Source organism: Mus musculus, chromosome 11 (genome assembly GCF_000001635.26).
Source record: "Mus musculus strain C57BL/6J chromosome 11, GRCm38.p6 C57BL/6J".
NCBI lineage: Eukaryota > Metazoa > Chordata > Mammalia > Rodentia > Muridae > Mus > Mus musculus.
The window spans coordinates 47,126,621-47,139,395 of record NC_000077.6 but is presented as its reverse complement, the minus strand read 5'-3'; the positions used below and the strand labels follow the sequence as shown (position 1 = coordinate 47,139,395).

Genomic DNA, 12,775 nt, shown 5'->3' with positions numbered 1-12,775 from the left:
CTTATTTTGAGCAAATGAGTCAGAGGATAGCTTCATTATTCAATACCAGAAAGACATTGCAAAACAATACCAATCTGTCTAAGCATAGTTATAAAAAATACCCTGGGCAAAATTGAAAGTGTTGTTTTTAAATATTTGCTTTTTAAGTGATATCTCCATAAAGTATCTCCTGAAGAATGATGATGTCACAAACATTTGGGACATACAGAAGAAAAACTTACTTATAACCACTTAGAAAAGAGCCAATGACGAGTCTAGTTTGCAACCGTACTGTTTTCTTTTCTAGGACATAACAAGATTTTGAATTGTTTCAGTGTTAATTATGAGACTATATGGAATGATAGCTACTGCAAAGGAGCCAATAGTTTCTGACCTCCCTGATTTCTTGTTAACTGACCAGGGAAGAATAATTATCCATAAAGGAGCTCAGATGAGGGACCAATTATAAGAGTTCCCAGAGATAATTCTAGTATATCTAATACTATGAAAAAGTTGGGTAAAGGGAAATTTTCTAACACAAATCAAGCAAAGAATGGAATCACTTGTCTTTAGCATAATACTGTGCTTACCTGCATAGGGACAGATGTCTCTGCAAGGACTCTTCAGAAATCCTAGAAGTTAGGACTTGCCAATCATATAAGACCCACTTGCTTTTAGCTTCATTTGCAGAAAAGCCCTGAAGAGTGTTCACTGTTCCTATCTACTCCACAGCCAGACTATTTTACTCACACCTGATAGCAATAAAAACATCTTGCGACAATTACCAAACCAGTGCTGATAGGTTGTTGTTAATTAGAAACCCTCCTTTCTTCAGCTTAATTCTTGGCCAGTGTCCCTCATCCCTCTTCAGGATCTCATCAAGAACATCCTGATGCATCTGGTTCCCACATCTCCCATGTCTCTTTCTAGTTGTTGGCAGTTTCTTGGACATTTTGTTTTGGTGACCTTGAGAATTGTGAGAAGTACCAGTCAGACATTTTCTGAGATGGGCTTTAACTGAGACTTGCCTTCTGAGTAGAGGAAGTCATGGATCGAGCAAAAGTACCACTGTTGAGTTTGTATGCTGTTTTTCTTACAGTATATCCATGACACCTGCTATCAATATGATTTAGTGCTGTTGATGTTCTTGACCTTGGTCACTTGGCTGTCAGCCTGTTTATCAGTCTTCTTGGCTCCGAAGAAATCATTAAATTCTGTCTGTTTTAAGAATATGTTTCATCTATGTAAATTATCTGCAATTCACTCTTCACAATTTACTTACCCATTCAGTTGTGTATAGTTATATAGGAGCATGAATATTTATTCTACATTCAGGTTTATAATCCAGTATGACCTTATTTTATTTCTTGTGTTGTTTTAATTTGGTCAGTGCTTTTCAGTGCCCCCATGTCCCTTTGACAGGCTCCCATTATGAAGGTGTTTTGGGTTTTGATAGTGTTTTTGAAGATATCCCTTCAGGCATGAGTATTGCTCTAGGCTCAGCTTTTAGATTCCTTGCTTCTGTGTTCGAATCAGCAGTTTCTCTAAGGCAGTTGTTCTCAGCCTGCGGCTGAAGATGCCCTTGATGATCACATATTGGATATCCTTTATAACAGATATTTACATTACGATTCATAATAGTAGCAAAATTAAAGTTATGAAGTAAGAATGAAAGAATGTTATGGTTGTGTGTCACCACAACATAAGAAACTGCATTAAAAGGTCATGGCATTAGAAATGTTAAGAACCACTGCTCCAAGGTGTTCTTCTAAGGTATTTTTCTATTGTCTTCTTTACTGTGCCAGAATGGTTTTATACATATTTTGTTTCTTTCACTGTATTCCATAGCCTTGAAACTTACTTCATACATACAGAAGCTGAGGCCCAAAAAGAAGTACTTGACCCAGAGCCACATAGTTATTGAAGAATGGAGACATGATTAAAGTCCAAATCTGTCCCACCCTGAATATAACACTCTACCTTTGTTCCAAGAAGCCAGCATCCCATGACACCTACTTAGCATTAGACAGAAGCAGCTGTGATTCCTCTTGCCTTTGTGTGAGGAAGAAAAATCAAAAAGACATCCTGACTTTCCTTGGGAGGAATCTCCCCAGTATGAGAGCAGCTGCTTCTTTTCCTCTGAACTTCACACACAGTTCAGAGAGCCTTCACGAAGTGTGCCAGTGGTTTATGTACTATCTTGTGTTTTCCCTGATATGATTTTCAGAACAGATTGCTAGCTCCTCACCAGGCAAGGAAAATATACCACAGTACAGGATTATCCAGATAAGAAACACTAGGCTACTACATCCTATCAAAACAGACGCTAGTGATCTGGGTTTGACTCAGTGCAAATATTAAAACCTGTGTGTCTCCTACCATGAGAGCCCAAGTCTCCATTACATTGATACCACATTGTTATTATAGTTATTTGGCATTCACTAGGTCTCCTCCTGGGTTGGGAACTTCTCAAAAATAAAGGTTATTCGTATTCTCCAGAGCCTGGTATAGGATCTGACATAAGCCAGGTATCTAATTCATATACAGAGAATATGTAAAATAAGTTCCTGGTATCTAGACTAGCAACTGCTTGCTGTTTACTTACACACAATTTTGACTGACTTTTCTCCTAAGATGGGCATGGTATAAGGTAATTCTACAAACATAAGCCAACAGCTATGAGAACAAACCCTAGTTTTCTTGCAAAAAGTCTTAGGAAGGAATGAAGTCTTGTGGCCATTGAGAAGAGAATAAGCAATAACAGACAAAGAAGAATCAGTAACAACTGAACTATATTAAGTAGGTAATAAAAGGTAGCTGAGACGGCAAAGCTTGTAGCCTTTCAGTAAGAGCAAAAGAGATATGAGCCACCTATGGAACAGAGCCCTGGTGAGACTTAGTAGGTGAGTTGTTTATAGGTTTTGAAGTTGGAGTGTAGAACAGGGTGACTTATGTCCTAGACATACAAATAGATTAAAAGCCAGTGGAGAAAGTCACTGTGCATACTGGAGAGGAGCCCAAAAGGAGACTGGATAAAGAAGACCAGTTAGGCAGTCATGAGTCCTTAGATCCCACTCTAGAACAACCATCAAGACAAGCTCCTCCCCTTCACATATTCGAAGACAAAACATTTTCTTTACTTTCTAGAAAATACTTCAAATCAGAGGATCTCTGGCCTCTGGGATACCCAACAAAGTTGGAATCAAGAGTGAGGTGGGAAAATCAGAAGGTTTAATTGAAAGTCTGTTTAGTATAGGACAATAGCCCAACCTCCTCCTTCTCTGATAAACACATCTTGGGCAGAGGATATCCCTTGTGATCCTGGATATCAGCTGGTTGTCTGTGTTTCCATCCAGCTGTGTACAGTGCCAGAGTAAGTCATGCTAGCAAATGAGTTAAGAGCTGCCCTCTCACCAAGTCAGATCACCTCTGGTCTGTGTGACTCCCTTCCAGGCTCCAGCCAAAGCTTCAATCAAGGTCTTGCCTGTATACCTTCTCATACAGCAAGGCTATGCATCCCAGTGCTTCCCAGTCAGTTCCACCAACTGGGGACTAAACATTCAAACACTTGGCCTGTGGGGGCCATTCTCATTCTAACTGGCACAGATATGTAGATACAGACCTTGGCTCAGCTGTAAAGAATACATACATCATCATAGTACAAACTAAAAATTGTGCTTTACTCAAAGCTAAGCAGAGCCCATACCACTGGAGAAAGTAAGTGAATAACAACTAAAGTTAATAGCCCCAGAGATAGCAGAAAAGGACATGGTGGGCTACCGGGTGCATAATCCCTGAGGAAACCTGCAGCTGTATTGAAAGCCCTTGCAGGAATGAAAAGACCTGAATTGCTGCTTTTTGCTGTAAGTCTTGCAGATGTGACATTTACCTGTTCTGTTTCAATATAAGAATAAATAATATATTTTTAAACAGATACAATAATTTTAAATGTCAGCAGGAAGGAGCCTCTTGGTGTCGAAATGGCCTCTTGCATTCTGTAGTCACCAGAGGACAGGATAAAGTGAATTATGCTCATGCCAGTGACCCCCAAGACATCAAGAAAAGATTACACTGTGTTCTTTGAGTCTGCTTTAGAGAACTGGAGGTATGAGGAACTCTTCTCTATCAAAGTTTCTCTGTGTTACAAATTCTAGCACAAATGATGGTTTTTAGCATCCTTTCCATACCTTGAAATCTGAACCCCACATCCAGAAGGACAGGTTGGTTGGCCACAGTCTGACTCCGTGCTCTGGGCTACCAGATGAGTTTGCAGATTGCTTTACGCCAATCCATCTGAGTCCCTGGATTCCTTATCCTTTTAGGTCACCTTCAGGTCAGCTTGAGGGTAACAGTAGTGAGTGGGACAGTGCAGGGAACACAAAGAAGCACAGAGGTCACACATGGTCTTGTCTTACAACTCCTCATTTGTTCTGATACATCAGAGGTCTTGGGAATGCTTACATGGCTGACATTTTCCTGGTTCCAGTCAGAAGCAGTCAGAGAACAAAATGAAATTCACAGGGACCCAGCTGCCATGTGAGAGTCTTCCCCTTTGTGTATCCTCTCATGCCCTTTCCCCGGTAGCCTTTCTATTACAAATAAACTGGAAGGCCATAAGAAAGAGCACTGGGCAAGAATGAAGCTCTTTGTTTAAACTCTGAAGATTCCATTTTCCAAGATGCCAGCCTGTTTTAAACATCAATGCTAAAGTATAGTATTTTGATATATTGGTAAAAAAGAAACAGGCAAGCAAAATGACTCATATTGTAAAAGTATCTATCACCAGCCTAACCACCTAAATTTGATCCTTGGAACCCACATGATGAGCATGATGAGAGGAGAGAACTGACTTGTGTAAGTTTTCCTCTGGCCTCCACATGTGCGCACACATGCACACACACATACACATATGAATTAATAAATCACAGGGAACCATCTCTAAACATAAAACTATAGGCAACAAAGGAATTCTGGGAGCAGGACAATAAGTAAGTCTCCCAAAGGGAGGATCCCTAAAGTTGGTTATTCAATGCCAAATGAACAGCCTTGAAATCATATGTATATATGAATGATTACTACCATGGTGACATTCCTGGCATACACCCATGCCTCCTTGTGCATGTCCTTTTGAAGATTAACTGTATACCAAGATGGCACAGACATTAACAGTTTCGACAGAGATCATGCATCCCATGAGGTTTAAGATCAGGCTTGTCCAAGAGAAAGTACATCACCACCATCCCCTCTTCTGTATTTCATTCTAAAGGGAACAGGTAGCACAGTATGAGAGATGGATATGGGGACCTGTGTGATAAAGGGGACAGTAGACAGTAGCCTAGATTACTTGGAAGAAAAGAGCCCTAGAAATAAGAAAAAGACAAATGGACTAGCAGAGATCTACCTGGGGATGTCGTCTCTCCTGGGTTCTTTATGCATGTGCTGTCAGCCTTCCACATAGGTTTCGCCTGACTGGCAGGGATTCATCCTGTCTTTCTGATGTTCTCTTTGGAAGCTGCATGGTTCCTTTGGAGAAACTGTTGCTTCTGTGCTCCAAGGCTCTCCTATCCACAGGAAGATACAAAAAAGCTCAGCTAGCTCTTATTCAATTGTGTGTATGTGAGAGACAGGGCGAGTTTTGGATGTCTGACCCTTTGGAGGAGATCTATGTTGACTGTGTACCCATCACTATACAACTGGACCTCTAAATCAAAGATGCATTGCTGTAGAAGGACCTCAATTGGGTCCTCGATCCCTTGGCATGGAGGGTGACAAACAGACATGGACACAAGGGAGTGCTGTATCTGGATGTAATTTGTCTCAAAGCAGCACCAGTCTTATAAGTGACTTTTACACAAAACAGAGGAAGGCATACAAAAAGCTAACAGGAACCAATTGGGATAAAAATCAATGTTAACAACTGGAATCAAAAGCAGCCCCACTTAAGGTCAGCTTAATCTTAGAAGCCAGGGGCGAGGGCTTCATGCCCTTGTCATAGTTCCTATTCTAGTCTATTGTATAGTCCACCTTCCCCTAGGCCATTGTAAATTCCTGTGTCTGGGTGTAACTCAGCTATCTATAGTTCTAAGTATTTACTCTATTTCCTTCTTAAACCATAACCTTCTTTCTTCCTAGGTAATTGTAAATTCTTGCATATGAGAGTAACTCGGCTATTAATTCTAAGTGATTGTGTGGGCGGACTTTCTTATTACTAATAAGTAATATAGTCTGCCATACATAACTATAATAAGAATTCTAAACTTACTTTGCTAAGCTTACCCTGAGATTTCTAACTTTATGTAGTATATAGTAATGCCTGATTTCTTTCACTCTCTCTCTCTCTTACAATACTAGAGGCAATTCTGAATGTCACTGAATAGGCAACATTCTTACTGAATTCCAAGCCCAGGGTCAGCTCAAGGACTACGTAGGGCATTGGTGAAGGCCAGGAAGCAAAGTTCAATTTTGCTTAGGTATTTGCCAAGTCATTGCTTGGAGACACCTATAATAAAACAATACTGAGGAAAAGCACACAGATCCGTTCACCGACTAAAGCAAGGACATTATTGGAGGGAACTTTTTGCCTCAGAACTGTGTCCAGGTTTTGGGGCCCGTCACTCGGGTCACTACTGGAGTGGATGTAGGCAGGTCAGCCCTTTGGAGAGTTAGCATTACAGTTCCTTCATTGTAGCATTCTGCCACCTTTATGATCGTCTTCTGTTTTCTTATTACAGGGTAATGCCCTATACTTCAAATCTGCCAGGAACGTGACAGTGAACATTCTCAATGATCAGACAAAAGTGCTGACTCAGCTGGTGACAGGTAAGAGAAGAACAAATAGACAAATGGCTGGTCCATCCGCACCCAGACAAAGCATATTTTACTGTCCCGTGAAATACCACATGAACCTGAACAAGGCTGAGCTGGCCATTTACAGTGTAGAGAAAGAAAACTCAGCTTGTACCCTCTGAGTCTACCAAAAGATACTGTCTTATCTATTTACATGTTTAATTTACCAAATACAATGACACTGGATTTTGTGGAAAAGCTGCTTTTAGTAGTTCATGGCCCCTAAACATGAGCCAGATGCCTCCATCAAGGAAAAAAAAAAACTCTTAAATTTTGTTCATTTTAGAGAATTTCATACATGTATACAATGAAGTGTGATCATATATACCCCTCAATTTCCTCCCTCCAGCTCTCCCCAGCACAGACTTTCCCAACTTAATGTCTTTTTATCTTAATAACCTACTAATTTCAGTTAGCTATGCCCATACATGCACAGGTATGGGAATATTCAGTAGGCTGTGAAAAACATACTAGTGGCCACATCCTCAAGAAAGAGTAATTTTCTCTCCCCCACCTATCACTGTCGGTAGCTCCTTAGTAAGGAGTGGGTCCTGGAGACTGTCTACTTCAACGAAGCTGGGATTTGAGCTGCTTTGATCTTATAGTCTATATGTCTATATATATGTGTCTCTGTGTGTGTGTGTGTGTATGTGCGTGTGTGTGTATGTGCGTGTGTGTGTGTGCATGCATGTTTGTGTGTATGCATGTGTGTGTGTTCATGCATGTGTGCATGTGTGTGTATTCATGCATGTGTGCATGTGTGTGTATGTATGTGTGTGTGCATACATGTGTGTGCATGTATGTGCATGTGTGTGTGTGTGTGTGTGTGTGTGTGTGTGTGCATGTGTGTGTGTGTATCATTTAGGACTGAGCACTCAGCCTCTTTCCTTAGTACTTTTTTGACCAGTGATGAATCTCTCCATTACTGGGTTTCCATGACAAAAAAAAAAAAAAAGTTCTCTGGCTAAGCATAAGAGCAGTCTGGGTCTGTGGGCATAAGATAAATATTTAGAAGGTACTTTGATCACATGATTGATCACATGACCCTGTTATGCTTCAATGCTGATATACCAAGAAGGAATTTAATGCCTGGTACTGTAATCTGAGCCAAAAGTCCATGGCTTTGGGGGTTATATAGGCCTTAAGATGGAACTTGCCATTTTTAATTTGGGCAAATAGTCATGCTGTCCCTTTCAACAGGAGAGGAAAGGCCAGCTGTATCCAACTAAGGAGAGCAGAGGATGTTGTGTGTGTGTGTGTGTGTGTGTGTGTGTGTGTGTGGTATATTTAAGTAAATGATTATATGAATATGTCCATGTATGTATTTACATGTACCCATATATGTGTATGAAGGACAGATGTTGACATCAGTTGTCTCTCTCCATCACTCTACACCTTATTTTTTGAGCAGTATAACTCACTGAGGCCAAAGGATATCTTTTGGCTAGACTAGCTGGCCAATTAATAAGAAAATTTTGATTACCTCTACCCCTCTTTTCCCCATCCTTCTAGCAGTACAGTTGCAGACACAGCTAACATGTCCAGCTTTTTTACATGGGACTTGGGCATCCAAACTCAGGTCCTCAATGCTTGCACAGCAGGAACTTTATTATCTGAGCCATCTCCCTAGCTCCTGTAAAAGGGATTTTAATGATCGCTTCATCCTACTTGCTACACTTGCTGTCTTTGATCGTAATTCATCTGCAAGCTGCAGATGTGTCCACAGGCTGTGCACGTGTGGTTCGTCTTAGTACAGAAGATCTGTTCCTAACAGCTGTGGGTAATACCCACCAGGTTCTAAGCTTTTCATTCTAACAGTTTAAGCAAGGATTGGTTGTTCTTAAAAATGGCTCCACTAGTAAGCATGGGACTCCTAGACATGGTCATGTGTTGAGCCATGTGATCAATACACCCTCTGTATGTGTACTAGACAAGGTCATGTGTTGAGCCGTGTAATCAATACACCCTCTGTATGTTTACAAGAGGTGATAGACAGGGAGGCATTGTATACCCCACAGAGGAAGGAGACGTTGTAGGTCTGAATGACATTGTTAGACCTCCAGAAGAAAATGTCATTTGATTTCAGAGCTGAAAGAAAAACACCCAGATAGACATTTTGAGAGAACAGCAACCCAAATACACTCCAGACATTACTGTTACTAGAGTTTGCAGGGCCCTACTAATAACCAAGTCCCCGGGAAGCAGGTGCCTTTGCACGCAGAGCCCTGTTTCCCTTCCCTGAACAAAGCTGCATTTGGGTGTCAGGAGTACGTAGCCCTGAAGTGGACTGGTCATACACAGCTGAGAAGCTCCTGGGTCTGTGGAAACGCTGCCCAACAGTGATCCACAAACACAGTTACAGCAAGCATCTGGACGATAGGCTTTGTTTGTGTAACATCTGGCCTCCAATCACCAGTGCTAAATAATTAACTAAACAGCCCCAGTAAGCAGTGATTTAAGCGGCATGTGTGAGAACTGCCTCCAGGAGGGAGATAAATTCGACATCCAACTCCCAGATCTCAAGGCTCAAAAGGAACTTAGCTAGAGTGTTGATGAGTTTTCATTTGTGGGAGATTTGATTTACTTGAAAGAGAGTTTTGACAAAGCTGAGAATGACCATTACTCCACTAAAGAGAACCTTCCTCCCTTTTCTCTCTTTTCTCTCGTCATCTTCCTTTTCCTTCAAACCTCCCCTCCCCCTCTCCATATCCACCTTCCCCTCCTCTTTCTTTCATTCCCCCTCTCTTCTTTCCTTGATCCATCTATTCTCCATGTTGTTCTTCCTCCTTATTTCCCTTTCCCTTACTCACTTCTTACCACTCTTCCTCTTCATTACCTTCCCCCTCTCTCTTCCCCTACACCCTGGATCCTCTGGTCTCCTCCTCTTCCCATCTCCTCTCTCCTGCACTCTTTCTTCTCTCGCTTTCCAATAGTCTTTGTCTTTTGATCTCCCATTCCTAAATTAGTGCCTCTTAGGAGCTGGAAGACAGCAATCCTGACTCTTAAAATGAGGTGCAAGAAAAATTAATGCTGAGGACAAAAGGTTAAACATAATGCCTTCTAATTCTTATTATATGGGACATGCAATTCTACAAAGGAAATATTGCATGTCTCCCAAGCAATGAAATCCCAAGGATTCCAAAGCTCTCATGTTTGTTTGCCTTGGAAATATCTCAAAAGTCCACCAGAAAGCCTGATGTTCCAAGTTTAGGTCATCTTTTTTGCATGAGGCATTACTTTCAGAGGTAGAACTAAAGCCAGGCGACTGATTCATTTCCACTCATAGTGTTGCTGACTGAGTATCTAAGTACAGTCCATTTTGGGAGCCCTGAACCCTATAAGGAGAACAGCTTTAAGGGGGGAAAAAGAGTCCTAGTACCAAAGGAGAAACTGGGATAATAAGCACCAGGCCTTTCCTGTCTCCAAATTCCTGGTGGCCACAATACCTCCAACTTGTGGTTTTGCTTTCTCCTCCCAATTGGGGAGAAGAGACTGAAGAGTCACTTCACACATAGTCTGCCACCCATAGAAAGTACTAACTGAAGACGAGTTTAACCTCAGAAGTCATATTTTTCTAGACCCAAAAGAGCTATAGATTTATTGAGGGGCTTCCAGGATAGACTCCAAGTTCACCAGCATTTCACTTTAGGGGCATGTTTAAAGATTCCAGCCATGCCTTGGGAAGTTTGGCATCCTAGGTAAAGCCAACCATGGACAAAGCTGTCTGCTTCAACTAGCCAATATTCACTATGAGGGTTTTGGCTAAATCTTTGTTTTGCTGTGTTTTATGTTTGCAAATGGTTCTGGCCCTTGAATTCTCTTTTGTATTTTGTGGTTCTCTGAAAAGGAAGATGACTTAATTGTGCTTTGTATGCTCCAATTGCCGTGGTCTCTTTCAGGATAACCCCCTGATAAGTCTCACACACTGTTCAAGGCTCCAGAGTGAGCTCAGACTATACCCAGAAAACCTGGAGCCAACTCTAACAGTCTTGCCAGGTTCATGGATGCGGAGCTTAAGCATTTGTCTCCCACTGTCGTCCTTCCACATGACTAGGTCTAACATGGGCAAACTGCCCTGGCCCCATGTCTATCTGAGGTTGTTCATTCATTTATTATTAGCACATTGTCTCTTCATCTCTAGTTTTCTTCCCATCAAACAGTTATCCTTCTAGAATTGATGAACAATATAGATTTCACTCAAAATTTTACTGGCATCAATTAGATAGCTACATCTTAACTTTCATGGGAACACCTACACTAAATCTTTTGCACATTGCTGTTCTTCAAGATTTCCTTGGGTTCTTTGTCACTGACATCTACATTTCCTCTTCCTCAGAAGTGCTATCTCCTTGATGTTCTGAGTGTATTGACTCCAGCTCTCTTCACCTTTGTAAATAGGCAGATATGCTTTGTGTTCCATATAGCACTGTGAGAGTGGGATTCCACTCTCAGATTCCCACAGTGACCTTGAGGAGGCCCTAGGCTCACAATGCTTGTTTTCTTTCTGTGCAACCAGACAAGAGCTTTTCCAGGGCTCACAGTGCTTCTAGATTCTGTATGATCTCTGTTGCTTCAGTCTCTGGCTCATGAAAGAACCTTTCCTACACACATTTTTCATGTTAGAGGGTAAATATGAATGCTCTGACAGGGGAGGAGGAGGTCTGCTAAATGGTTGTGAGTAAGTGAATGACCAAACTATATGAAGAGACACACATTATTAATAATGCTCAATACCGTGTAATCATCTCAGTAGAAGAATCCTGATGGCGTGGACAAAGGTGACCACACTACCCACCAGAGCAATCACTACAGATCACAGCATTTTTTTCAGCTCAGAAGATTTTGTTTTGTTTTGTTTTTATTTTTTGTCTTGTTTTTATACACTTGACATCATTTGATCCTTGAAGCCTTTCTTTGAGGTCCACAGAGGAGATGGTAATAGTTTTGCATACACAAAAACAGAAAGATAAATTGCTTACAAGCACATTGCCAATAAGAGAGAGTGGGCTTTTGTCTCTAAGTCCTATACTTGTGGGGAAAAAAAAAGTCATCCCAGATATAGAAGGAGCTGGTCTGGCTCTAATATCCAGGCCTCTACATAAACTTAAGTAATTTCATAAAACATCCCTTAAGGGACCATAATGGATGGAGCCATCAAAACACATACATACAGACAGGGAGAATATAAAAATATATATGCAAACATTTGTGCATGAATATATAAGTGCACATGCATTCACACACAAACACACACACACACACACACATACACACACACACAAATCTCTAACCATCTCTAACCATAGACAAAAGTGTCAGCTTTCTCCAGATCACAAGGCACCCCACCTGAAACACACACACACACACACACACACACACACACAGACATCCCCATCAGGTGAAATCATTGCCTACTGTTTACTCCACACTATTATTGGCATTTTGCACAGCTCTTTCCTACTTTTAGGTAAGAGTTATTGAGATAGCCAATCGCAAAATTACTTCCACACCCTGAAAATACTTGATCTAAATCTTGCTTTCTTAATGCCTGACCTTCATCCCCTAAATAGCCAGAATTGACCTTAGATCCCACAGCAAGTCCTTACTGTAGGTTCTGTTCCTATGCCAGTGTTTGTCTGTGACATGCTTTCTTGACTCCTGCAATGGCTATCCTCTCCCCTCTGAAGGTATGTTCCCATTGGTCCTCTCATAGCTATTTATTTTAAACAATGGTCTCTTGAAATTTTCCTAAAAGGAAACAAACAAAAATCAATGTTGGAATCTAACTGGGTTCCTTGGGAAGATATTGTTGACTTTACCTGCAAATATTTCTAGACCAAAAGATAGACTCTATTTAATCAGACCTGGATTCAAATAAGGATGACCTTACCCCTGGCTACTCAGATGCTTTTGTGTAAACCAACTTTTGGAAGTCACCTGAAACAAAAGT

The 12,775-nt window shown here is 41.1% G+C and overlaps 1 protein-coding gene across 5 annotated transcripts in view; it reads left to right on the top strand.

The window, feature by feature from the left end:
• Window positions 1-12,775, top strand: part of Sgcd (sarcoglycan, delta (dystrophin-associated glycoprotein)) — a 1,018,375-nt gene that overhangs the window by 850,056 nt on the left and 155,544 nt on the right. For all 5 annotated transcript variants that reach the window (XM_006533307.4, XM_006533306.4, NM_011891.5 and 2 more), the window contains one exon: window positions 6,711-6,798. In XM_006533307.4, the coding sequence (XP_006533370.1) occupies window positions 6,711-6,798 (88 nt within the window). The remainder of the gene's footprint in view (window positions 1-6,710; window positions 6,799-12,775) is intronic.